General features: G+C 56.2%; 1 protein-coding gene across 3 annotated transcripts; it reads left to right on the plus strand.

Annotated features, from left to right (window-relative positions):
• The first annotated feature begins 223 nt into the window (after positions 1–223).
• CBX7 (chromobox 7) lies at positions 224–22,361 on the plus strand. 3 transcript variants are annotated; one of them, XM_025400277.1, is made up of 6 exons: positions 224–492; positions 3,033–3,076; positions 11,791–11,856; positions 14,196–14,262; positions 18,402–18,753; positions 19,110–22,361. In XM_025400277.1, exons 1-6 carry the CDS (start codon positions 424–426, stop codon positions 19,265–19,267), a joined length of 756 nt encoding a protein of 251 aa, XP_025256062.1. In that variant the 5' UTR covers positions 224–423; the 3' UTR covers positions 19,268–22,361. The 3 variants fall into 3 exon arrangements, with proteins under 3 accessions (XP_025256062.1, XP_025256063.1, XP_025256064.1); XM_025400278.1 differs by having other exon boundaries at positions 19,113–22,361; XM_025400279.1 differs by having other exon boundaries at positions 18,681–18,753.
• The last annotated feature ends 2,092 nt before the right edge of the window (positions 22,362–24,453 follow it).

Below are 24,453 nucleotides of genomic sequence, written 5' to 3' on the forward strand. Positions count from 1 at the left end.
CCGCCCCGCCCCAGCCGGGACCCCAGCCAAATAAGTCCCGCGGCCGCGCTCGCGGCTCGCGGCCCAATCGCAACCCGGAGGGGGCGGATCTCGGGGGTGGGGCTCAGGCGGGGGCGGGGCTTGGGGGCGGGGCTGACCCGCAGGGCGCGAGCTGAGCCCCGCGGCCGGGCCGCGCGCTCCCCCCCGCCCCCTCCTTGCGCGCGCTCGCTCGCTGGCGCCGAGGAAAACGTTGCGCAGGTTCAAAAATGGAACGTCGGCGGCGTGAGGGAGCGCGAGGGGGTGTGCGCGCGTGCGCGTGCGCGTGCGCGCCCGGACGAGGGTGACGGGGACCCCGCCAGCCCTAGCATCGCGCGCCGCAGCCGCGGCCCCGCAGCTCCGCCCCCGGCCCGGCCCGGCCCCGGGCCCGCTCGCCCGCCGCCCCGCATGGAGCTGTCAGCCATCGGCGAGCAGGTGTTCGCCGTGGAGAGCATCCGGAAGAAGCGCGTGCGGAAGGTGAGGCTGCCCGGGGGCGGCTCCCAGGACCCCGGTGGGGTCCCTCCCGTTCCCAGCACCGCTCCCTCCACGCTGGGGCTGAAGGGGAAAGCGGGGCGCGGGGGCCCCGGCAGCCCTGCGCTGCTGGGCCCGTCTCCCCAGCCCGTGCCTCAGTTTCCCTGCCACCGTGTAGGGCGAGTAGAATCAAAGTTGTCGCTCCGGGATGCTAGTGCCGGCCGAGCCTGACTGAGCTGGAGATTAGGATCGGACATAGGAATCCTGAGCTCCATCCCGCCTCACTCCCCTTTTATTATAAATATGGGGAGACTGAGGTCCAAGTTGAAAGGACTTGCCTAGCGCGTTAGCGTCAGAGCTGGGTCTTGAACTCAGGACTCTGGACGCTTGGCACCAAGTCCTTTCAAGTTGTAAGTGCAGCTTTGGAAAAGTCTCCAGCCTGTGAAGTTTTCCTGCTGGACTTTGGCCTTTTCCGATCCCGCCCCCTCTACCCCTACCCAAGCACATCCCTCTTTCCCGCCCCCACCCCCACCTCAACTCCTAGCCCAGTCCAGGGCTCTGAAGCCCGCCCCCTGCGCTAGGGCATCCCCTAGTCTCCTACCCCATCTGCCTTCTCCTTCAAAACATACACCCTGCAATTTAAGGAGGTGTCTGTTCTGCTGGTTTCAGAACCCCACACTTTGGGGCTGGACTTTGTCCTGGCCTGGTGTCTACACCTCCCGTGCACTTGTTTCCCCGCCTAAGGCTGGGGAAATCCTTGGGGAGAAGTTCCTCTCCTGGTATTCACTACTGTCCTTCCTTTGTCTCCTCCTCCCTGCAGCCCTTTGGGAGGCTCCAGGCCGACTGGGAGGGGCCTTAAGGGGGTCACCTACTCCCATTTAACAGAGACAAAAACTGAGGCCCAGGCAGAGGAAGTGACCTGCTCAAGGTCACCCAGTGAGTTAGAGAGAGAGGTAGAGCAGGAGCTCACCTGGGCTGATTGCCAGCCCATCTTCTTTCTCCATAGAGAAAACTCAGTCCTGTCATCTTGGGCCAAGGGTGAAGGTCAAGGTGGTCAGGAGCATCTTTTCTTCCTCTAGCTCTACTTGGGGTTTTACTCTTCTGATTGAGGCAGCTGTTCCTCCTTCTTCTCCTTTTTCCTAGGGTTTCCTCCACTTAAAAGATAATTAATTTATTCCACAAAGCTCAGTGCTTTTCGTGCTGTGTAGCCTGAAGCAGGCACAGCACTAACCCCCTCTACGATGGAGCTCGCAGAGTAGCACAAGAGCGCGAGACCATCATTCCTTCAGCCAGTCACTCAAAATATTTATTGAGGATCTGTCAGGTACCAGGCACCAGTCTAAGCCCCAGGGATCCATCCCTTCCCTCAGGGAGCTGGCATTCTGCAGAGGTGGCACACAGTGAGTGAGGAGATACAGACAGATGCCCTCAGATGGAGCTGTTTGCTCTGCAGAAATGGAACTGCAAGGTGCCAGTGGAGACAGCATGGGAGAGGGTCATCAGGGAAAGCCTCTATGAGGAGGTATCATATTTTGGTTGTAAAGTTCTGGAGTGGAGGGGCTTCACTCACTGAATGGGGTTGGACTGTAAACTTTTTTGTTTTTGGCACCAAGACCTCACTCTTGTCACCCAGGCTGCAGTGCAGTGGCATGAACATGGCTCACTGCAGCCTCAACCTCCCCGGCTCAAACGATCCTCCTGCCTCAGCCTCCTGTGTAGCTGGGACCACAGACAACTGCCACCATGCCCGACTAATTTCCTTTCTTCAGAGACGGGAGTCTCACCGTGTTGCCCAGGCTGGTCTCAAACTCCTTCCTGGGCTCAAGCCATCTTCCAGCCTCAGCCTTCCAAAGTGTTGGGATGACAGGCATGAGCCACCGTAACTGTAAACTTTTAAAGCCTGTGAGGAAGGGAGGGGCCTGGCTCTAACAACCGCAGGGCTGACCACCCCTTCTGAAGGTGGAGAGTTTGCCAGTCTTCCATGGGGTCCTGCCAGGGTCTTTTGAGTTGAGAGTCCTCAAGTCACTGGCCCATTCATTACCTGTGAGCCAGCGGCAGCTCCTCAGAGACTGAGAGGAGACTCGGCAGATGGGGTAGGAGCGTGAGGACTACCCCAGAGAGGAATGTTCTTGAATTTGGAGACTTCCAATCTAAAAAAGAAAGTAAGCATTCCGACCTGTGCACTGGGGCTCTAGACACTGTGGGTCTTTGGCCACGCATGCACACCTCCATGCAGTCTCAGTTCCCCATGTGTGACATGAGCCCTGGGCTTGGGCCTCAGGAGCCTCAGGAGCCTCAGAGGTGTCTGGAGCCAGAAGCACTCCTGTGCTGTCCTAGCAGGGCAGTATGGGGTGATCATGTAGCAGCCAGGGTTATACAGGTTGGTGAGGATCTGGTGGACAGTCCCTGGATTGTGTTTGTGTGTTGGGGAGACACGTGTCTGCAGAGGGGATTTGGAGCTGGGATCCTTTGGGCCTTAACTGTCCTTCCGAGTGGCTGGAGGGGCAACCATGAGACTCACTGTGTCTGTTTCTCTCTCTTCTCAGGGTAAAGTCGAGTATCTGGTGAAGTGGAAAGGATGGCCCCCAAAGTAAGCTCCTTCGTGTGTGTGTGTCTGTCTGTCTGCCTACCGACCGGTGCATTCCTCCACCTGCCTTTTGCCCCCTCCCCTGCCTACCTTTTAGCTCCAGCTACTCTTGTAACTGGACAGCTGACCTTGATTTAATCATCATCTTCTCTGGGCCTCAGTTTCCCCTTGGACCACAGGAGGGTCAAGGTGTGTCTCCAGCTTCTCTTCTCACCCTGCCCTCCTAAGTGTTGAGCTCCTCTGCTGGTTGGAGCTTCTCCTCTCCCTCCTCCCCTCCCTCTGGCTTTTCTTGGCAACTGGGAGGTGAAGGCCCAGCATCTGAGCTACTGGAGATGGCTGCTGGACAGGAGGAGGGGCCCCCAGCCGCTTTAAGCACAGTGCTGCATGAATCTTCAGTGCTGTGTGGCCAATGGCAGAGCCTGAATCCCCTTCGCCTCTGGACGGCACTTTCCAGTCTACAGAGTAGGTTCCCATACAGATTTGGAAGGTAGGTGTGATCAGGTTCTCTCAAGGTGATGAAACAGGCTCAGAGAGGGTAAGCAGCTTGCCTTAGGTCACACAGCAAGTGGAGGCAGAGTTGGGACTTGAACTAGGCCTTCTCCTTTTCAGGAGCCGCCTCTGTGCCTTCCCAGCCTCCCATCTCAGAGTTGGGAGGCAGGGAGCTGCATCTAAGACCTCCCAGCAGCTCCACCTCTCCTGCTGAGGCCCTATCAGGACCCACCAATGCCCTCCAGCAGGGAGTTGTTGGGAGGGGGAGCGAATGAGCTAGTCGTGGAGCCTCCCCATTGGTCTGTGGGTGCCCCACCCCCTGCTCCGCCTGGCAGAGACTGACTCCTGGAAACCCCCTCTGCCCAGAGCTGCTGCTGTTGGGCAGGGACTTTCTGCTGTACTGGTGGGGGCTGACCTGGTATTGGGTCCTGTGGGCATTCTGGGGTGATGGTGGGGAGAGACAGCAGAGAGGAAGACAGCCCACAGTGCCTCAGCTTCCCTCTCTGCAAAATGGGTTCAGAAACCCAGGCCATGCACTCGTCTCACAGGCTTGGTGGCCCTGTGGGATGAAAGGCCTGGGCGCGTGTTCTGGGCGACCTGCGGCTATCCTGATGATGGGGGTTGGGAACTGGCAGGCAGAGAATACACTCCACCCCTCACTCCAACCCCCAGTCCTGTTCTCCCTTCCCAGATATTCTGAGGGCTGAAAGAGAATCCCTACCCCCTGCCCCTGCACTGGGCTGCTAGAAGGTGGGCTTCCGGCCTGAGTGAAGGGGGCAGTAAAGGGAGTGACAATGCCCAGAGTGGGCAGCAGGAGCATCGCCTTCCTGGGCGCGCACACCCCTGCCTCTCTCGCTTCGCACTGGGAAGCTGTGGCCACCAGCTGTTAGCCTTCAGGACACTATTGGCTATTTTTCCTCCTCTGGAGACGCCACTCTTTGGAAGATTCTCTTCTGTAAACAGAGGCCGTTATGAATGAAAAGTTCCTTCTCCCACTTTGATCCTGGATGTGAATCCATCTGCCCACTGCAGCTCGTCAGGAGGGAAGGAAAGAGGCTCCCAGAGCAGAGGCCCTCGATGCCTCTGTTGTGCTGTGCCCCTGGCCCGGGCACCCATTTGTTTCTTAACATGCCGAGGCCACCAGATGGGCCCTCATGGCTGCTTCTTCTCACCCCCCTCCACTTTGGTCCTGGGTTCTAGGCCTGGCTACCCACCTGACAGCCATGAGCCCTGGGGCAGGGGCCCACCATGGCTGGGTCTCTGCTTCCTTATCTTTGAGTTGAGATAGTGAAGCCTCCTTTGCAGGCTGCTGTGAGGGTGAGAGGGTGGATGTAAGTTAGCGAATGTGTGTTCAGCCCAGTCCAAGTGCTTTAGTAAACATTTGGTTTTAAGACTAAATTAGATAGACAGATAGCCTAGCTGTTCTTTTTGTTTTCCCCAGGCAGGAAAGGGACCTAGGGGATTCCATTCTTCTCAGGAGCTCAAAGTATCCTTAGAAATCTTTTAGGCCAGTCCCGTCATTTTTCAAATGGGGAAACTGAGGCCCAGAGAGGGTTGGTCCTTACAAAAATATAACTGCCAACCCCATGCACTGTGGTGCCCACTTCATGCCATCCACAGTGCCACCGCGGTCTGGGTGTGAGGCAGGTATGGCTGTTAACCATCCCCACCTCACTTGGGGGAAACAGGTTCACTCTGGGGAGAAGCAGGGGAGCCAGCTCTGTCTTCCCCTCCTCAGGGGGCCTTGCTTGGAGAAAAAGCTGAGAAAGAGGGTGGGGGGTGGGGAGTTAGGCAGGCTGTGTCCCCGAGGCCTGGGAGCCTTGGCAGGGCAGTGCCAGCCTGGGTGGGGGTAGTCATTCTCCTGCTCAGCATCTGCCCTCTGGGTGGGGAGACTTACATTCGCAGTAACAGGAACCATGATTTAAGTGGACACTCTGGGACGGGCATGGTGGCTCAAGCCTATAATCCCAGCACTTTGGGAGATTGAGGTGGGCAGATCACTTGAGGTCAGGAGTTCGAGACCAGCCTGGCCAACATGGCAAAAACCCCGTCTCTACCAAAGCATAATAAATTAGCCAGGCATGGTGGTTTGCGCCTGTAATCCCAACTACTTGGGAGGCTCAGACAGGAGAATCACTTGAACCTGGGAGGTGCAGTTTGCAGTGGGCCAAGATCGTGTCACTGCACTCCAGCCTGGGCAGCACAGTGAGACTCCGTCCCTCCACCCCCCCCCCAAAAAAAGTGGACGCTCTGTGCCAGGCCCATGCTAAGCCACTACATGCCTTGCCTGATTTATCTCCCCAGCAAACAAGTGTGGTAGAGGGGCTCTCTTGCTTCTGGAAAGCACAGCAAATGGCACAGGGAGGGGCTCGGGGCCCCGGGCAGGGAATGTGACATTGTTAGGTACAGATACCAGCTGTGCCTGAGGCCTCCAGATAACATTTCAGCCTGTCCGGGGCCCTGCTGTTCCCCCTTCCAGAATGCCTTCCTTTTTTCCCAACTTGTGAATGGTTCTGCATCGTTTTGGAGGGAGTGGCTCTATGGAGTTTTAGGAATGATATCAGTGGTCACAGCCATGGCCAGGCTGTCAATTAATAAGCCCCTATTATGAATCAGGCATTGACTCGTTGAACCACTCATAGCAACCCATTTTACAGATGGAGAGACAGAAGCCTACAGCAAAGAGGCCTTGCCGAGGGTCATAGAGCTGGGAAGATGTGAACTACAGGCTGCCTGATAACACAGGCAGCTTCGCTAGAGGTGACTAGGACTCTTGGCTGCTGGCCTTTGGGCCAGTTCAGTGGGAAGTGCTGAGGCTTTGCGCCTCTGAACTCTAGTTGTGGAGATTTACAGCTGCGTGACCCAGGGCAAAGCCCTCAACCTCTCTGTGCCTAACCTCCCTGGGCCCTGCTGAAGATTGCCTGAGACAAGATAAGATTCATTAACACCCTGCCAGGGGCAGAGTGGGAGCTAATGTCTCCATCCAGGCTGGGGAGACTGGAGTTAGGAGCCGCAGACTTTTACGCTCCCTGGGCTTTTCATTGATTTAACCAGGCTGATTTGCCTTCACTGTGTACCACACTGATCGAAATGCTTTCCGTGGCTTAACACATCTAATCTTCACAACAGCCCTATACGACTGGGGTTACTGGTGGGCCCACTTTAGGATGAGGCCCCAGAGCGGTGGCGTCTCCTGAACGAGGCCGCACCCCGCAGTCTGGCCCAGAGCCCATGCTATTTCTCCTGTGGAGCAGCTTTAAATCGGAGTGGGGACTGGGACTTGGGGGTTGGCCTGGCTCTGCGGGGATCCGGGTGGTTCCACCTGCCCCAAGGCTGCCTGCGTCACAGCTCAGCAGCGCCCCCAAACCCCGCTTCCCCCTACCCCCCCCGGGAAAGGTCGGCGGGGGGCGGGGGTCCTGCATCCGCTGCGCCCCTTCCCACTCCGTGCCCTCACCGCAGTAGGGCGAGCCCTGCGCGGCTGGGCTCAGGCTGGGCCGCCCGGGCTTGTTTACCGGGCCGTGGGGCGGGGCGGGGCGGTCACGTGGCCGTGTTTATCTCGGAGCCGGCGCGCGCCGTCTCTGTCCCCGCCCCCGCCCCCTCGGTTTGCCGGTAATCCCGGCGCGCGCCCCTCCCCGTGCGTGCGCGTGACCGCCGGCTGCGGGGGCGGGGCCTAAGCGCTCCGCCCCCTCCACGGGGTGATGGGTTCCCGCCCAGCGGGCGCCGCAAGCCTAATGCAGACCCCTGCAGTTCCCCAGTGTACACGCCGCGGTCCGCGCAGCGCAGGCAACGAGCGTGTCCCTAGAGCCCTGACTCCTTTCCACCGTTCCTCCCCTGGTGTGGGAAGGGTGTCCTGGGGCTTACGGGAGCCCGCTTTCCTCCAGGCACTCGAGGGTCTCCGGTGATCATGGGATCTAAGCCCATTGATCCGCGGCGCCCAAGCTGGTGGCGCGCTCCTGGGTTGCCAGCGCCCAGCTCTTCGGAAGCGCGTTCCCCTAGGCGCCTCTGGGCTCCTGCACTGCGGAGGGCGCGGTGCGGCGCGGCGTCCCCCTTAACGGCTGGGTCCAAGGGGTTAAGACGCTGGTGCCGCCCCTGCCCCCAGCTTGAGGCTGCATTTGGCCGCCAAGTGTGACCCTGTTATCTCAGACCCGGCTGCCCGGGCCAGCAACCACCCCTTCTTCATCCAGCGGAGCCTTTCGAGGCGCCCGCTGTGCGCCGCGCCCAGCGGTCGGACACTGAGGACCGGGGGCGGGCGACGCCCCCTCCCGCGGTCAGCACAGTCGGGGGTCCCAGACGCGGTGGCCTGTGAGGAGCCTGAAGGTGGAGTGTGGCTGAGGGCCAACACGGGCCAGCCACTGACTGGCTCAGTGACGCTGGGCTGGCTGCCCAACCTCCGTGTCTCAGTTTCTCCACCTGTAAAATGGGGGTAAGAACTAAGCACCTACCTCACCAGCTTCTTTTGAGGATGGGTGCGGTCCTGGTGGTCCTGGTGGCACACCTGCTGTTACCGTAGTGGTCATTATTCTTGAGATGAGGAAACTGAAGTTCAGAGAAGGGTAGGGACTTGCCAGGATCTACACAGCAGGGACATCAGCAAGCAATGGGCAGGGCGGTGCGGAGGAGCACGCTGTAGAGAGAGGAGCACAAAATTCCCCTTCCTACCAGTTAGAGCTGAGGAGATTCAGCCTTTTCCGGGGGGAGGAAGGGTTAGAGTGTCTGCCAGCCTGTGGTGGCTTCTGCTGTAGTTTCGCTTTCGGCGTTCTGCAGGGGCTCCCCAGCCCTTCCCAGAGCCCTGAGCGGGCCACTCTGCGGGGCTCTGCCGGCCAGGGTGTTTTCTGGTCCATTAGTGATTATGGCCAGGGCCAGATATAGCTGTAAGGAGGGTGGAGGAGGGGCAGGCTCGTCCTGCTGGCAGTGGGGCAGCCTGGGAGGGATGTCAGGGAAGGCTACAAATACCTGACTCTTAAGGGTCAGCTAGGAGTTGACTGTAGGGATGGGGCACCCAAAGGGGAGGGAGGGCTGGCTGGCAGGGGGCACATGGGAAGGGGCAGCCCAGGCTCAGGGCTTCACAGCGAGCCCACAGAGGCCCGACACTAAGTGGGTGTGCCAGAGTGTTAGAGGAAGCAAGGAGGCAAGCATTCTGTCCTTGGGGAGCATTTTGGGACTGTGAACTAGCGTTAAGTAGTTCCCAGGATAGGGTAAGGTAGAGGCCGCAGCTCTACGGAGGCGGCAGGGCGGGGGGGTCTCCCAGGCGCTTTCTGCCTTTTAACCCCTCGCTATCGCCCATTGCTTTCCGTCTTACCTAGCAGAGCCTCTGGCCAGGACCACAGGGCGTTGCTTTGCTTTTGTCTGTATGTATTTTATACACAGTCACACGTCGGTTAATGACAGGGATACGTTTTGAGAAATGCATTGTTAGGTGATTTCATTGTACGAACATCAGAGTGAGCTTAGCCACGCCTAGATGGTACAACCCACTGCACACTTGGACTGTGCTCCTAGGCTTCAAGCATGCACAGCATGTGACTGTACTGAATACATCCAAACGCAGAAAAGGTGCAGTAAGAATACAGTGTAAAAGATAAAACTTGGGACACCTTCTAGAGCACTTCCCAGGCACAGAGCTTACGGGGCTGGAAGTTACTCTGTCACCCGGACACATGTCACTCAGTGTCAGCTAGTGGAATGTGAAGACCTGGTCTATTGTAAACATTGTACACTTATGCTACACTAACTTATGCAGAAATATTTTCACATTGTACACTTAGGCCATACTAACTTGTGAGGAAATATTTTTCACATTGTACACTTACGCTACACTAATTTATACAGAAATGTTTTTTTCGATAATAAGTTAACCTGAGCTTATAGTAACTTTCTTTATAAGCTTAATTTTTTAAAACTTTTTGTCTCATTTCGTAGTAACACTTAGCTTAAAACATAAACATGTATGGCTGTACAAAATACTTGCTTTATATTCTTTTCTTTTTTTTTTTTTTTTTTTGAGACAGAGTCTCGCTCTGTTGCCCAGGCTGGAGTGCAGTGGTGCAGTCTCAGCTCACTGCAAGCTCCACCTCCCAGGTTCACGCCATTCTCCTGCCTCAGCCTCCCTAGTAGCTGGGACTACAGGCACCCGCCACCACACCCGGCTAATTTTTTGTATTTTTAGTAGCGAGGGGTTTCACCATGTTAGCCAGGATAGTCTTGATCCTGACCTCATGATCCTGACCTCATGATCCGCCCGCCTCGGCCTCCCAAAATGCTGGCATTACAGGCGTGAGCCACTGTGCCCAGCCTTGCTTTGTATTTAAAAGCTGTCTTCTATTTAAACAAAAGTTCAATTTCTTTTACTTTTAAAGTTTTTAAAAATTTTTTAAAAAATATTTTTATTTCTATTTTCATTGTTTTTGAGATAGAGTCTTGCTCTGCCACCCAGGCTGGAGTGCAATGGCACAATCTCGGCTCACTGCAACCTCTGCCTCCTGGGTTCAAGTGATTCTCCTGCCTCAGCCTCCCGAGTAGCTGGGATTACAGGTGCCCGCATGTCTGGCTAATTTTTGTATTTTTAGTAGAGATGGGGTTTCTCCATGTTGGCCAGGCTGGTCTCAAACTCCGGACCTCAAGTGATCTGGCCACCCAAAGTGCTGGAATTACAGGCGTGAGCCACTGTGCCCAGCCTTAAAACTTTATTTTTAAAACCTAAGACACTGGCCTTAAAGCTCTGTTTTTAAAACCTAAGACACAAACACACACATTGGCCTAGGCCTGCGTGGGGTCAGGATCATCAAGACGTCACTAGATGATAGGAATTTTTCAGCTCCTTTGTAATTTTACGGGTCCACCATCACATGTGCAGGCCGTCATGGACAGAAACGTTGTTATTTGGCACATGACTGTACGTATATTGTTTTTAATGGAAAAGTTTTTATGTTTGCATCGATGGTGAGTGATACTGGTTTTTCCATTTATGGAAGGCATAGTTTGCTTTTAAAATAATTTAAACCAAAAAAGCTGCTCTAAAGGCAGATACAAAGTAAACAGGAGTGCAAGTGGAACGAGGGCGTGGCGGGTGTCACCACGGTGGTTCTACAGATAGGTGAGCTCTGGAGCCGCTGTGCTGATATCACAGGGTCTGCCCCAGCAGGAGGGTGCTCCCTGGCTGGGTGGCGAGGGTAGAAGATCCCCTGTAGCATTACCAAGGGGGCCTGTGCTAGGCCTGCTGAACCATTCAGCCAGTAGACATTTACCAAACACCTGCTGTGTGCCAGGCCCAGAAACAAAGGAACTTCAGACCTGGCTGTGTTCTGGGTGGAGTGCACTGAGGAGGGAGACCATTCTGGGCTTGGAGGGCGGGGAGAAACAGCCACAGCAACAAACACAGTGCACGGACAACACATCAGGCACGCTGTTAGTCTTGTAACACCCTCTAAACACTTGGATGACACATCTCATCAGCACAAGAGTCCTTTACAGATGGGGACATTGAGGTACAGAGCTGTTCAGGAAGTTGCTCAAGGTCACACAGCTAGCTAGGGGCAGAGCTGGACTTGAACCCAGGCTGCGAGCATGTCCCTGGAGCTCTGGCTCCTTTTCACCCTCTCTTGCCTGGTGTGGGAAGGGTGTCCTGGGGCTTACAGGGGCCCTCTCTCCTCCTGGCAGCTGAGGGTCTCCGGTGATTGTGGAGTCTAACAAGGAGTTGGACCCAGTCACATTGTAGTGTGATATGAACGAGGGCAGCTCTGGTGTCGCTGGAACCCTCAGGAGGCCCAGACTGGGTCTGTCCTTGAAGTAGGTGACAATGACACCAGGACAGGGTGAAGGCACACTTGCAGTGGGCCCTGGGTCAGCAGTGGTGGCCTCTGCTGGTGTGCCTGCCCAGTAGAAGCGATGGCTCTGACCTTTCTTTTTTTTTTTTTTTTGAGACAGAGTCTCACTCTGTCACCCAGGCTGGAGTGCAGTGGCGCGATCTTGGCTCACTGCAACCTCCGCCTCTTGGGTTCAAGCAACTCTCCTGTCTCAGCCTCCTGAGTAGCTGGGATTACAGGTATGCACCATCACGCATGGCTAATTTTTGTATTTTTAGTGGAGACGGGGTTTTGCCATGTTGGCCAGCCTGGTCTTGAACTCCTGACCTCAGGTGATCCGCCCACCTCGGCCTCCCAAAGTGCTGAGATTACAGGCATGAGCCACTGCACCCAGTGCTGACTCTGACCTTTTGTTCCTCTCCCCAGGTACAGCACGTGGGAGCCAGAAGAGCACATTTTGGACCCCCGCCTCGTCATGGCCTACGAGGAGAAGTACGGTGTCCTTGGCGCCGCCGGGTGGGGCTTAGGGCCAGCTCAGAGGCTCCTCAGGAGCCTGCTGCTGGCTTGGCAGGGGTTTTTGGGGCAGGGCGGGGGTGTCTGATGGGACAGGGCAGCCCAGCCTACAGCTGGGTGGAAGTGGTGGGCACTGAGTCCCAGGGCAGCTGAGGACCCTGGGCCCCTTTCCTGTTGTTGGGCGATTTTGGTCACTTCCCTTACCCACCCGGGCCTCAGTCTCTCTGCTGTAAAATGGGCCACCCTGAAGAACACCCCGATTTCCCAGGGTGAAACCTCAGAGGGGCTGTAAGAGGTTTCTGTTCCAGTGAAGAATGTTAAAATGCTTCACAAAGATGCCCTGTGTGCCAGGGGGCGGCACTGCCACTTGTGCGGGGGTGACAGATCAGAGACAGTGTCTCTAGAGGACCTCTTAGGCCTACAAGGAGCGTCTGATGAAGCTCATGGAAGTCGGGGCAGGAGCATGGGCTTTGGGACTGGGGTTTCTGAGTTGTGGCCTGTTCCCCTGCCACCTCCTGTCCAAGTGGCCCGGGCAAAGTCAGTCTGCCACCTCTGCCAGTGCCTCTCAGGGATTCTGAGCACGCCCGACTGTTCTGTGTGCCCTCTCTGGCCACCCTCCCCACCAGCAGGCAGCCCAGGTCCCCTGCCACTCCCAGCCCGCCTGCCTTGTGCGGCGTGGGGCCATTTCACAAAATCGTTTGTATTTGGTCCCTATGGCAACCTGCTGAGGCAGGAGTGAGGGTTTTGTTTGTCAGAGAAGGAAACCAAGGCTGCTACCTAGAGCCTCAGAGCAAGGACCTGGCCAGGGCTGCTGCCTCCGGGTGGGGGCTTTTCCGTTGCCCCTCGTTGCTGGATTCTCGTGGTTCCTCCTCCAGGAGGTTTCCTGCCAGGGATTCAAAGGACACATTTTATTGTTCTTTCCTTTTAAAATCAGGGTGTTCCTGTCGCAGGGTTTCTTTCTGTCTCCCAGGTGTGTGGTGGGGCCTTGGTCCAACAGGGTGCAACACTTGGGAATCCTGTGGAGCGTGGTAAGGAGAGCAGTGGGCAGGTATCAAAGGCCTGGATTCCAGTCGTCCGCCAGAGGCCCTTTCCCTTTGGCCCATGGGTGTCCTGCTGGGGATGGATGCTCAGTGGATGGTCAGACATTTGCAATAGATGCCGTGGGGTTCCTGGTGTGTGCTGAGCTCAGAGTAAGAGCCTGGCCCAAGGTCACATGACCAGGAAGGGGAGAAGGGATGAGCTCCTGGCCTCCACGTTCTTTCTGCTGTCCACGTGGCCTCTGTACTGGGGGCCACAGAGAGTGTGGATGGAGAGAACTGAAGTGGGAGGCAGGATGAAATGACTTTGAATCTCCCCACTACTTTCGGCAGTTGTGTGGAGTCTCTGATTGTGTTGTCTTGTGTGTCATGTGTAGCTTCGTGGCACTGTGAAGTCGTGCTTTTTTTTTCGAGACGGGGTCTCACTCTGTCTCCCAGGCCGTGGCGCGATCTTGGCTCACTGCAACCTCTGCCTCCCAGGTCAAGCAGTTCTCTTCAGCCTCCTGAATAGTTGGGGCCACAGGTGTGTGCCACTGCGCCCGGCTAATTTTTGTATTTTTGGTAGATGGGGTTTTGCTGTGTTGCCCAGGCTGGTCTCAAACTCTTGAGCTCAAGTGATCCGCCCACCTCAGCCTCCCAAAGTGCTGGGATTACAGGCGTGAGCCACTGCACCCGGCCTAAGTTGTGCTTTGTGTGTGTGTTTGATACATGGGAAGGCATCCGCTGGGCACTCAGAACAGACTGGTTTTCATCCTGTCCCTGGACAAGATGGGACAGACAGGGTAGGAGCTGGTCCGCTCTCCTGGGTTCACAGAGATCCCAAATGCGGGGCAGTCTGTGCGGAGCTTTACTTACGGAGGGACTCGCCATTCCCTTCAGCTCTCCTGGGACATTCAAGGCAGATTGGATTGACAGGCTTCTGTATCATTCCCCTAGCAGGAAAAACTGAGCCACGTGTTTAGGGGCTCCTTAGGAGCATGTAGAGCAGAGCCCTCACATGGCCCTGGAGCCCCATAAGGACCCACTGTTTTTGGAGATGCTGCAAGTCCTCCCTCAGCAGTTACCTTCCCCATTTGTCAGATGGGAAGACCTTGGCCCTGGGAGTTGAACATCTGACCCCATTGTTATGGCCCCAGCCAGGCAATGGGGAGGATTGGTGGGCAGGCCTGTGGGGAGTGTCCCCTCCCTGACAGGCAGCAGAGGGTGGGCGAAGCGACGCCTTACCTTCCCTTAGATGTCACCAGTATTTCCTTTTCTTTTGCCACCTGCTTCACGCCCCAGGGAGGAGAGAGACCGAGCATCGGGGTATAGGAAGAGAGGTCCGAAACCCAAGCGGCTTCTGCTGCAGGTAACCAGCCTGCCTTTGTGCCTCCTTTCTCCCCTGCCCAACTGCAAGTCCCCTCTGCCCCTTGGTGCATTTGCACTGGCTGGTTGAACTGATCTGCGTCCCCTCCTCTGTACCACCCAGGGCACTGTGGGGTGTGGCACTTGGGTAAGTTTTGATGGGAGGAGTTGGGAAAAGCCTGCCTGTGGGGCTGGTGCCCAAGGAAGACAGCCTGGGTGAGAGGTGCCACATGGGAGGGAGGGTAGGCATATGGCCAGTGGACTCCTAGAATTCTCAAAGCTTAGAATCTTGCTGTAAGGAAGGCTTGAAAGCTTTGAGCCTTTCGATGCTCAGAATCCCTGAACAAAATTATCATTGAGAACCTCAGAAACATAAATGTTAGAATTGAGGAAACATGAGAGGCTGGAATTTCAGAATCCAAGAAACAGAATCTTTTTTTTTGTGAGACAGAGTCTCGCTGTGTTGCCCAGGCTGGAGTGCAGTGGTGCAGTCTTGGCTCACTGCAAACTCCACCTCCTGGGTTCATGTCATTCTCCTTCCTCAGCCTCCCCAGTAGCTGGGACTACAGGTGCCCACCACCACGCTTGGCTAATTTTGTATTTTTAGTAGAGACGGAGTTTCACCATGTTAGCCAGGATGGTCTTGATCTCCTGACCTCATGGTCCGCCCACCTCGGCCTCCCAAAGTACTGGGATTACTGGTGGGAGCCACCGTGCCCGCCCAGAAACAGAATCTTAGAATTGTAGAACTACAGCCTTGGAATGTCAGACTCTTAAAAGTGTGTCATTTTTGAGTGGGAAGAAACTTACAGGGTCTCCTCTTCCAGCCTTCAGTCAGGTGGGGACCCAAGTCTCTGCAGCATGCCGGAGTACCTGCTTCGTAGGTCTTGGGGGCCTTTGCTGACCTCAGTGCTTTGCAGTGACAGGCGAGTGGATCTTGGAGCAGTGCAGTCACAGGTTGAGTCTCCCTGATCCAAAATCCAAAATGCGGCCGGGTGCGGTGTCTCATGCCTGTTATCCCAACACTTTGGGAGGCTGAGGCGGGTAGATCACCTGAGGTCAGGAGTTCAAAACCAGCCTGGCCAACATGGTGAAACTCCGTCTCTACTAAAAATACAAAAATTGGCCGGGCGCGGTGGCTCAAGCCTGTAATCCCAGCACTTTGGGAGGCCGAGACGGGCGGATCACGAGGTCAGGAGATCGAGACCATCCTGGCTAACACGGTGAAACCCCGTCTCTACTAAAAAATACAAAAAAAACTAGCCGGGTGAGGTGGCGGGCGCCTGTAGTCCCAGCTACTCTGGAGGCTGAGGCAGGAGAATGGCGGGAACCTGGGAGGCGGAGCTTGCAGTGAGCTGAGATCCGGCCACAGCACTCCAGCCTGGGTGACAGAGCAAGACTCCGTCTCAAACAAACAAACAAACAAAATACAAAAATTAGCTGGGGATGGTGGTGGGTGCTTGTAATCCCAGCTACTCAGTGGGCTGAGACAGGAGAGTCACTTGAACCCAGGAGGTAGAGGTTGCAGGGAGCCAAGATCATGCCATTGCACTCCAGCCTGGGTAACAAGAGTGAAACTCCGTCCCTCCCCACCAAAAAAAAAACACAAAATCTGAAATGCTCCAGAATCCAAAACGTTTTGAGCACCAACATGATGTTCAAAGGAAGTGCTCATTGGAGCATTCTAAATTTCAGATTTTTGGATTAGGGATGCCCAGCCAGTAAATGTAATGCAAATATTCTGAAATCCTAAAAAAATTCGAAGTCTGAAACACTTCTGGTTCCAAGCATTTTGGATAAGGAATACTGTGCCTGTGTGTGGTTGTAGGCAAGCCTTTTCACCTGTAAAATGGGGATGAAGAGAATACCCACCCTCCTTAATGTAATAAGAGCCACCAGGCAGGATATTGGAAGCCAGAAAGTCAGGATTCTTGGTTCATTTGCATGGGGTCTACATCAAGCATCCTGGCCACTCCTGATTATAGCCCACGGAGGCTTTCACCAGAGCTGGTGGGCCTCTCTTCATGCAGTGGGCATGTTCTATTGGGTTTGGCATGAATTGAGCCTAGGAAGGAAAGTGACATCTCCCGGACGTCCGTGTGCCAGGCTCTGTGCCTGGCGTGCCTCACAGATGAACACACTCCATCCACATACTAAGCCTACAGGGCAGGTGTGTTCGTTATCTCTTCCCCTCTAACGTGGCAACTCAAAGCAATACACACTGATTATTTCCCATGGCTTCTGGGGGTCAGGAATTTGGGAATGTGCTAGCTGGTTCTTCAGTGGTTCTAGTCTGGGCTGCAGTCATCTGCAGGCTTGACCAGGGCTGCGGGATCTGCCTCCGAGGGGGCAGCTCACGTGTCAGTGAGTCAGGGCTGGGCATTGACAGGGACTGTTTCTCACCGTGTGGACATCTCCAGAGGGCTGCTTGAGTGCCCTTACAGTGCAGCCACCAGCTTCCCGAGTGGGTGGCCCGAGAGAGAGAGCAGGGAAGAAGCCAGTGTCTTATGTTCTGGCCTGGGAAGTCACACACCACAGCACTGGGGGTGGGAATGGACTGCGCGTAGGTGTGAATGCCAGGAGGCGGGTGTGGTTGGGGCCTTCCTCGGAGGCTGGCTCCTACAGTCTCTTCACTGTTTCGCTGAGAAAGAAACTGAGGCCCAGGGAGGCTGGTAGCTTCCCCAGGACTGACTGTTGGGACCCTAGTCGCTGTAGTTCTTTCGTGATGAGGTTGCCAAGGACGAAGAAAAACCTGCCTCGCAGAATGGTGGAATGTACTGGGATTCTTTTTTCTTTCTTTTTTTTTTCGCTCTGTCTCCCAGGCTGGAGTGCAGTGATGCGATCTCGGCTCACTGCAACCTCCGCCTCCTGGGTTCAAATGATTCTCCTGCCTTAGCCTCCCAAGTAGCTGCGATTACAGGTGCCCACCACCACGCCCAGCTAATTTTTGTATTTTTAGTAGAGACGGGATTTCACCATGTTGGCCAGGCTGGTCTTGAACTCCTGATCTCAGGTGATCCAGCCGCCTCGGCCTCCCAAAGTGTTGGGATTACAGGTGTGAGCCACCGTGCCCGGCCCGTACTGGGCTTCTGGTGGCCTGTGAGGCCACTGGGAGGAGTGGGTTTTGAGTCAGCTGCCTATAGGACGTGCCTCCCAGCCACGGCAGTATTTTCCCAGTCCCCTCCCAGTTCAGCCCTCCTCCCATCACTGCGGCAGCCCGCACCTCAGGACATGTGATGCCGTTGGCAGGCATGACTGTGAGCAGGGCCTGCGTGTGTCATCTCTTCCCTCAGCTTAGAGGTGTTTGACCTCACAGGTCCCATCTGGTGGCTGCATTCTCTTCCTGGGAGCTCTTGGCCTCTGGTGGCAGGTGGCAGGAGAAGGTACTGTCCCAGTGATCCCGAGTCTCCCAACATCTTGGCACCATGGATCTTTTGTAGATGCATGTAAATTCTCCCCAAATAAATAAGAAAAATCCCGAAATTATAAACTCCAGGGGTGGACGGACTTGCCCTCCAGCTCCAGAGGTGTCGCAGGCAGTCAGCAGGGGGAGCTGCAGGAGGCAGCTCGCAGAGCCCAGGAGCTCCCTGGAGGGGTCGGGGTGCATCTGCAGGCCAGGTGGAGCCCTGTCCCTTCGGCTAGGTGGCATGGGCATCTGGTGCTGTGTGTGTTGCTTGCCTGGCTTTGCCCCAAGCAACTCCAAGAGCACACCTTTCCCCTCTGCCTCCACGGTCTCCTGGGCGAGCTGGCAGTGTGGGTTTTGGAGGTGCTCTGGCGCGCAAAGATGCCTTTCCTAAAATGAAGGCTAACTCTTTAATGCATCCAGATTTGTTTCTCTTGGTCAGTTTTCAATGTGTCCTTCTTGTATGCTTCTCTGCTGGGTATCAAAGAAGTAAACCCTGGGGAGGTGAGAGTGCTCTCTGGGGCCCAGAGGCGGGGCCGAGCTGGCAGAGCCTGGGGCTTGTTGGGGCCCACTCTCTGGGCTGGGGTGGGGTGCGGTGGGGTGACGGCCGGCCATGGCATGGGGAGGAGTTGGGTGGGCAGATGTGGGAAGGGCACTCCGGGTGGGAGGAGCAGCATGAGCAGAGGTGTGGCGGGTGGGAGGGTGGGGCTGACCCGCGCTGCCCTGGCTTGCCCCCGCAGCGGCTGTACAGCATGGACCTGCGGAGCTCCCACAAGGCCAAGGGCAAGGAGAAGCTCTGCTTCTCCCTGACGTGCCCACTCGGCAGCGGGAGCCCCGAGGGGGTGGTCAAGGCGGGGGCACCTGAGCTGGTGGACAAGGGCCCCTTGGTGCCCACCCTGCCCTTCCCGCTCCGCAAGCCCCGAAAGGCCCACAAGTACCTGCGGCTCTCACGCAAGAAGTTCCCGCCCCGCGGGCCCAACCTGGAGAGCCACAGCCATCGACGGGAGCTCTTCCTGCAGGAGCCACCGGCCCCAGACGTCCTGCAGGCGGCCGGCGAGTGGGAGCCTGCTGCGCAGCCCCCCGAAGAGGAGGGTAAGGCGGCCCCGGCCCAGAGACCCTCAGAGCTGGAAAGGGACCTGTGGGTCATCAGGTCCAACTGATTCAATGTCGAAAGAGGGCCCGTAGTGCTTTGTGGGGATAGTCGGGTCTGGGCTCAGGGTCCAGCACTAGCCCAGGGCTCCTCCTGTCGTCCTGCTCTGGCCGAGCTCTTGTCCAGGTGGGGAAGGTGCACCCCGTTGCCTCCTCCCAGGTGTCTAGCCCTGTGTGAGGCCCTGAGCTGACTGAAGACGCAGAAAGGAAGAGCTGCAGTTGGGATGGGGTTGGGTGGTCTGCGTAGCTTCCAACCTTGTCAACGCTGCCCCCGTCTGTCTGTGTGTCTCACGCTGCAGCAGATGCCGACCTGGCTGAGGGGCCCCCTCCCTGGACACCTGCGCTCCCCTCAAGTGAGGTGACCGTGACCGACATCACCGCCAACTCCATCACCGTCACCTTCCGTGAGGCCCAGGCGGCTGAGGGCTTCTTCCGAGACCGTAGCGGGAAGTTCTGAGTCACCGTTTTTACTCTTCTTAAACTGTTTTCTTTTGGGCTTGGGGTGGGACTTCCAGAGATAGGGATGGGTTGGGGGCGGGGTAATTATTTTATTTAAAAAAATACCGAGCAGCAAAAGGGGAGAAGATCCCACTACTCTCCCACCACCTGCCCTTTCTCTGAGGGACGTTTACCACGAGGCCTCAGGCTGGGGATGGAGAGAGTTGCTCTGGGAGTTGGGGCACCACCCCCAGGGCAGGAGGGGGACAGAGTCACCTGCCCAGGACACCACCGTTATCATTCTCCTCTAGTGACGCAGCAGCTGGTTCTGGGGGTTAACGGAGCATTGGAAGGCCCAAACCCTCTCCCTTGAGCGGCCCACCCCAGCCTGGTTGGCTGGTTTTCCTCTTTTCTTTTTGTTTCGATTGGGTCTTTACCTTGAACTTTCCTCTCTGGCTTTGCAGTGGGCTGTGGAGGCTGGTTTTGACCAAAAGTGAGTGGGGCGGGAGCAAGGGGCAGGAGGAAGGGTTGAGGTTGCTGGGGCGAGTCCCTTCCCCTTCAGAGAGGCTTCTACCCTTCCCAGGGAGGAGGCGCCGCTGAGACCCTTCTGCTGAGAGCTCTGCCCTCCCCCCATCACCTGGCCTGTGCAGAAACGCTCACGTACACCCGGCTGCACAGGTGTGCACGCATTACCCTTCGCGTGTACGTTGCCATGTGCCCCGTGAACGCATGTGTGTCTACAGATGTGTCCACATGGGCCTTGCGAACCTGGTTTAGAAACCCTGGCCAGGCGAACGTGGGGTGGTTCACAGCACAAAAGAACTCACCACCATGCCTGCACTTACCCCACCTTGCATGCACCTTGCTACGTGCTTGCAGCTTTCAGCGGAGGGCAGGGGTCTGGCACAGGTGCGATGGCACCCCATGCTCCAGGCATGCAGATGTGGTTTCTCAGGCTGCGGGTGTGCAGGCGTCTGCTAAGTTGTATGATGTATCAGCACAGGCTTTGAGACATCTGGACCCTGTCCTTCCTCCCCCGAAGGGTTCTTGTTCTTTCTGACTCAGGTGACTTTTCAGCCCTTCCAATTCCCCTCTTTCTCTGCCCTCCCCTCCAACTCAGCCAGTCCAGGTGTGGGCAGTCAGGGAGGGAGGGGGTGTCCCACCACGTTCTCAGGGCAGCCCTTGGCTCCTAAGCCCCTTCCTCCTTCCATTCTGCATCCCCTCCCCATCCAACCTAAATGCCACAGCTGGGGCTGAGCTGTGTTTCTGTGGAGGGACCTCTGCCATGCCTCTCTGAGGTCAGGCTGCACTGTGTGATGGGCAGGCTTTGCCCCAGCCCACCCCCTGGCAAGGTGCACTTGTTTTGTGGCTTGTACAAGGTGTCCTGGGGGCCAGTGGCTTCCCTGCCAGTGAAGAGTGACTTCTCCCTCTCTTCCAGTTCTGTAGGGGAGAAAAAGCCAGATTGGGGGGGCCCGAGGGAGGCGTGGAAAAGGCCAGCTTCCCTGGTTTTCCTTGGCTGTCAGAGTCAGGGTGACACACACCAAGAGTGGAGTGTGGTCGGCGAGTTTGAAACCCGCCTGCCCTCCCCGCAGCTCTGCTCTGGGTCCTCAGGAAGTCACAGAGTCTACGGAGGCGAGGAGAGGGTGATTCTTTCCCCAGATCCCTTCTTCCCTAGTTCCCAAACCAAAGACAGCCTGCAGCCCTTTCTGCTTGGGGTGCTCTGTTGACAGGCTTCCCAGATCCCTGAGTCTCTCTTTCCTTCCTTCTCGATCTTTAGTTGTCCACGGTCAATTCAGTGCTTCCATGGGGGGACAGTCCCCTCCGGGGTGACCTGATTCACCTCCAGCCCAGGGAATGGAATCTAGAGGAATACGTGGGGTGGGTCTAGACAAGGGGTGGCAGGAATCACCACCCATCTCCAGCTGTGGGCCCTGTGGAGGGGAAGGGGAAGCTTGGGGTTCAGAGGGAACTCTTCCAGGAGAGGGGTGCCCAGCGGAGGTGAAGTTGATAGAGGGGTGTGGGGGGTCTCTGGTTGAATGTTTTGGCCCATGGCTTTGGAACATGGCTGGCAGCTTCCAGCGGAAGTCACGCTCCCCATCCCCCAGGGGACATGGGGCCTTTTTCCTGCTTCCTGGTCACTTTCAAAGAACTATTTGCGCAATCTTTGGGTCTGTGGATTCACGGGGCTTTCTGTGTGGGCGCTGCAGTTGCTTTTGTCTGCAGCAGCAAGACACGTCTTTCCTCTTACTCAGCCCTTTATGGCCCATGGGGAACTCTGTGGCTCAGGGAGAGCTGAACTCCAGGGGCGTGACCTGGGACAGGTGGTGCCTGAGGTGCCCAGCTCAGGGCAGCCACATGGCTCATGGGCTGCAGTGAGCCAGCTCCCTGGGGAAAAGGCTGTGGACCATTAGGACCATCCTCCAGGACAGGTGACCTCTATGAGGTCACCCTATGGCTGTGGCTGTGCAGGCCTCCTTCCAGCCCAGAGTGGCCCAGTAGAGTAAGGCAGACAGTGACCTCCACCCCCGCAGCCCCCTTAAAAGGCCAGTACTCTTGGGGGTGGGGGGAGGGTTTAGAAAGCATTTGCTCACCTGCCTTTCTTTCCCCCAGCCCGCACCCGCTTTGAATGTAGAGACCTGCGGGCACTTTTCCTTTTGTGGTGGGGGGTGTGGAGGATGTACCCCTACCCCTGGCACGGCCGCCTGGAATGCAGGACTATCACTGCTGTTAGGGTGATGACCTCGTTGCCAAGCTCCTCCTCTCCCCTTGTTCTGGGGGCAGGCGCTGTGCTTCTGTGAGGTGGTTTAGCTTTTGCTTCATAAGTGGCCAGCCGCGGCCACCAGGTCTCAGCACAAGAGCGCTTCCTTTGCACAGAATGAGCTTCGAGCTTTGTTCAGACTAAATGAATGTATCTGGGAGGGGTCGGGGGCACGAGCTGGCTCCAAACACATGCCTTTGCTGAGTGTGTGTGCGCTGGGAGATCAGAGTGGATGTAGAGCGCGGTTTTATTTTTGTACTGACATTGGTAAGAGACTGTATAGCATCTATTTATTTAGATGATTTATCTGGTAAATGAGGCAAAAAAAATTATTAAAAATACATTAAAGATGATTAAAAAAAAGAAAGTTCCTGGGCATCTGGTCATTCCTTCTGGTGGTTGTCAAGCACATCTGTCCACCAACAGGCTTTGTGTGAGCAACAAGGCTGTTTTATTTCACTTGGGTGCAAGTGGGCTGAGTCCGAAAAGAGAGTCAGCCAAGGGAGATGGGGTGGGCAGTTCTGTAGGACTGGGGTAAGCAGTGGAAAGTTACAGTGAAAGGTGGTTATCTATTGTCAGCAGAGGAGGGGGTCACAAGATGCCTGGTGGGGAGATCATAATACTCATTGTCCAGAAGAAGAATGTCACCAGGTCGATTGATTGATCCATCAGTTGGGGCAGGGGCAGGAGCAAGCAATAATGGAATGTCGTAAGGTTGGTCAATCAGTTAAGACAGGAGCTGGCTGTTTCACTTCTTTTGTGCTTTTGGGCTGCCCCAGACTTCTTGGCTCCTGCAGGCCATCTGGACGTGTACGTGCAGGTCACAGGGGTTACAAGGGCTGAGCTTCAGCTCAGAGGCCTGACAGTGGTGTCCCCACTGTGCTGAGGAAAGAGCTCCAGTCCCTGGCGACGCCTGGGGTTTAGGTCCCAGGTCTGCTGGTCACTGACCATGATCTCGGACAAGTCTTTCCCTTCGCTGAGCCCCCTAGATGGGCAGAGAATTCACTGAGGTGACGGGAAGAGGAAACTGTGGAGTGTCTCTGGGCGAGGCCATCGCCGTGGCCCGTAGTGTGTCATCAGAGGCCTGGAAGTGCTTCTGGCACCTTTTATCTGCTTCCCCCCGAGTCCTCTGTTCCAGAACCCTGGAGCGGTGAGCATCCCAGGTCTCTGCAACTGCAGGTTCTGGATCGCACGACTGTCGTGAGGCTAACGCTCACCTACTATGTGTTCGGCCAGGCTTAGCACGCACATCTGAACGTTGAGACAGGTGGTCAGAGCCAAGGGCAAGTCCTGGGAGCACGTCTGCATTTCAGTGCATCACGGGCTGCAGGACGGAGGCTGGGCCGGAGCAGGCAGGGCTGATTGTGGGGAGAAGATTTAAGAGACTGTTGCAGCCGTGCAGGTGGAGGGGGGTGGTGGCCGCAACTGTGGACCTGTCAGTGAAAGAGAGAAACAGACTGGGGATAGATTTAGGTGGTGGAAGTGTCAAGATGTGGCCACTGATTTGATGCAAGCGAGAAATCAACAATATGCCAGGGGCCTGGGGCAGTGGCTCACACCTGTAATCCCAGCACTTTGGGAGGCTGAGGTGAGCGGATCACCTGAGGTCAGGAGTTAGAGACCAGCCTGACCTATATGGTGAAACCCCATCTCTACTAAAAATACAAAAATTAGCTGGGCGTGGTGGTGGGCACCTACAATCCCAGCTACTCTGGAGGCTGAGGCAGGAGAATCTCTTGAACCCGGGAGGTGGAGGTTGCAGCTGAGCCAAGATCGCCACTGCACTCCAGCCTGGAGACTACATCTTGGAAAAAAAAAAAAAAAAGGTGGGGGGGTGATTTGGACACGGACGCATGCTGTGAGATGACTGTGTGAAGACAGAGAAGACGCCATCCATAAGCCAGGAAGAGAGGCCTGCATCAGAGCCTTCTTTCCAAGCTCAGAAGGAACCAATCCTGCTGACCCTTGATCCTGGACTTCAGCCTCCTAACTGTGAGAGGATACATTTCTGTTGTTTAAGCCTCCTAGTCTGTGGGAGCTTATTACAGCAGCCACAGCAAGCTGACGCAGCGTCCATGAGAACAGAGTCTAAGGCCAGGACTTGGGTGCAGGTAGTTTATTTGGGGGTGGTTCTAGGAAGCAAGAGTTGAGACAGGGCCAGGGAGGAGGGAAAACCTGGGTAAGGGCACATTATTGAGGTAAGTGCTGTGGGAATGGGAGCTCGATTCCACCTGGACTTTCGGGGAAGAGTTTGAAACACCTCCCGAAATCATCTGTCCAGCTGGGGATAGAAACATATAACCCCGTCCCATCCTCCCCATTCCATTGCTGAAGCTGCTCTGGGGTGTTGACTTCCTACACTTCTCAGCTGTGTCCATGCAGAGGCCAAGGCACTCCCACCTGGCATCCAGATTACCCCACGAGGCAGAAAGTGAAGACAGGACCCT

Source organism: Theropithecus gelada, chromosome 10 (genome assembly GCF_003255815.1).
Source record: "Theropithecus gelada isolate Dixy chromosome 10, Tgel_1.0, whole genome shotgun sequence".
In the NCBI taxonomy this organism is placed as follows: domain Eukaryota; kingdom Metazoa; phylum Chordata; class Mammalia; order Primates; family Cercopithecidae; genus Theropithecus; species Theropithecus gelada.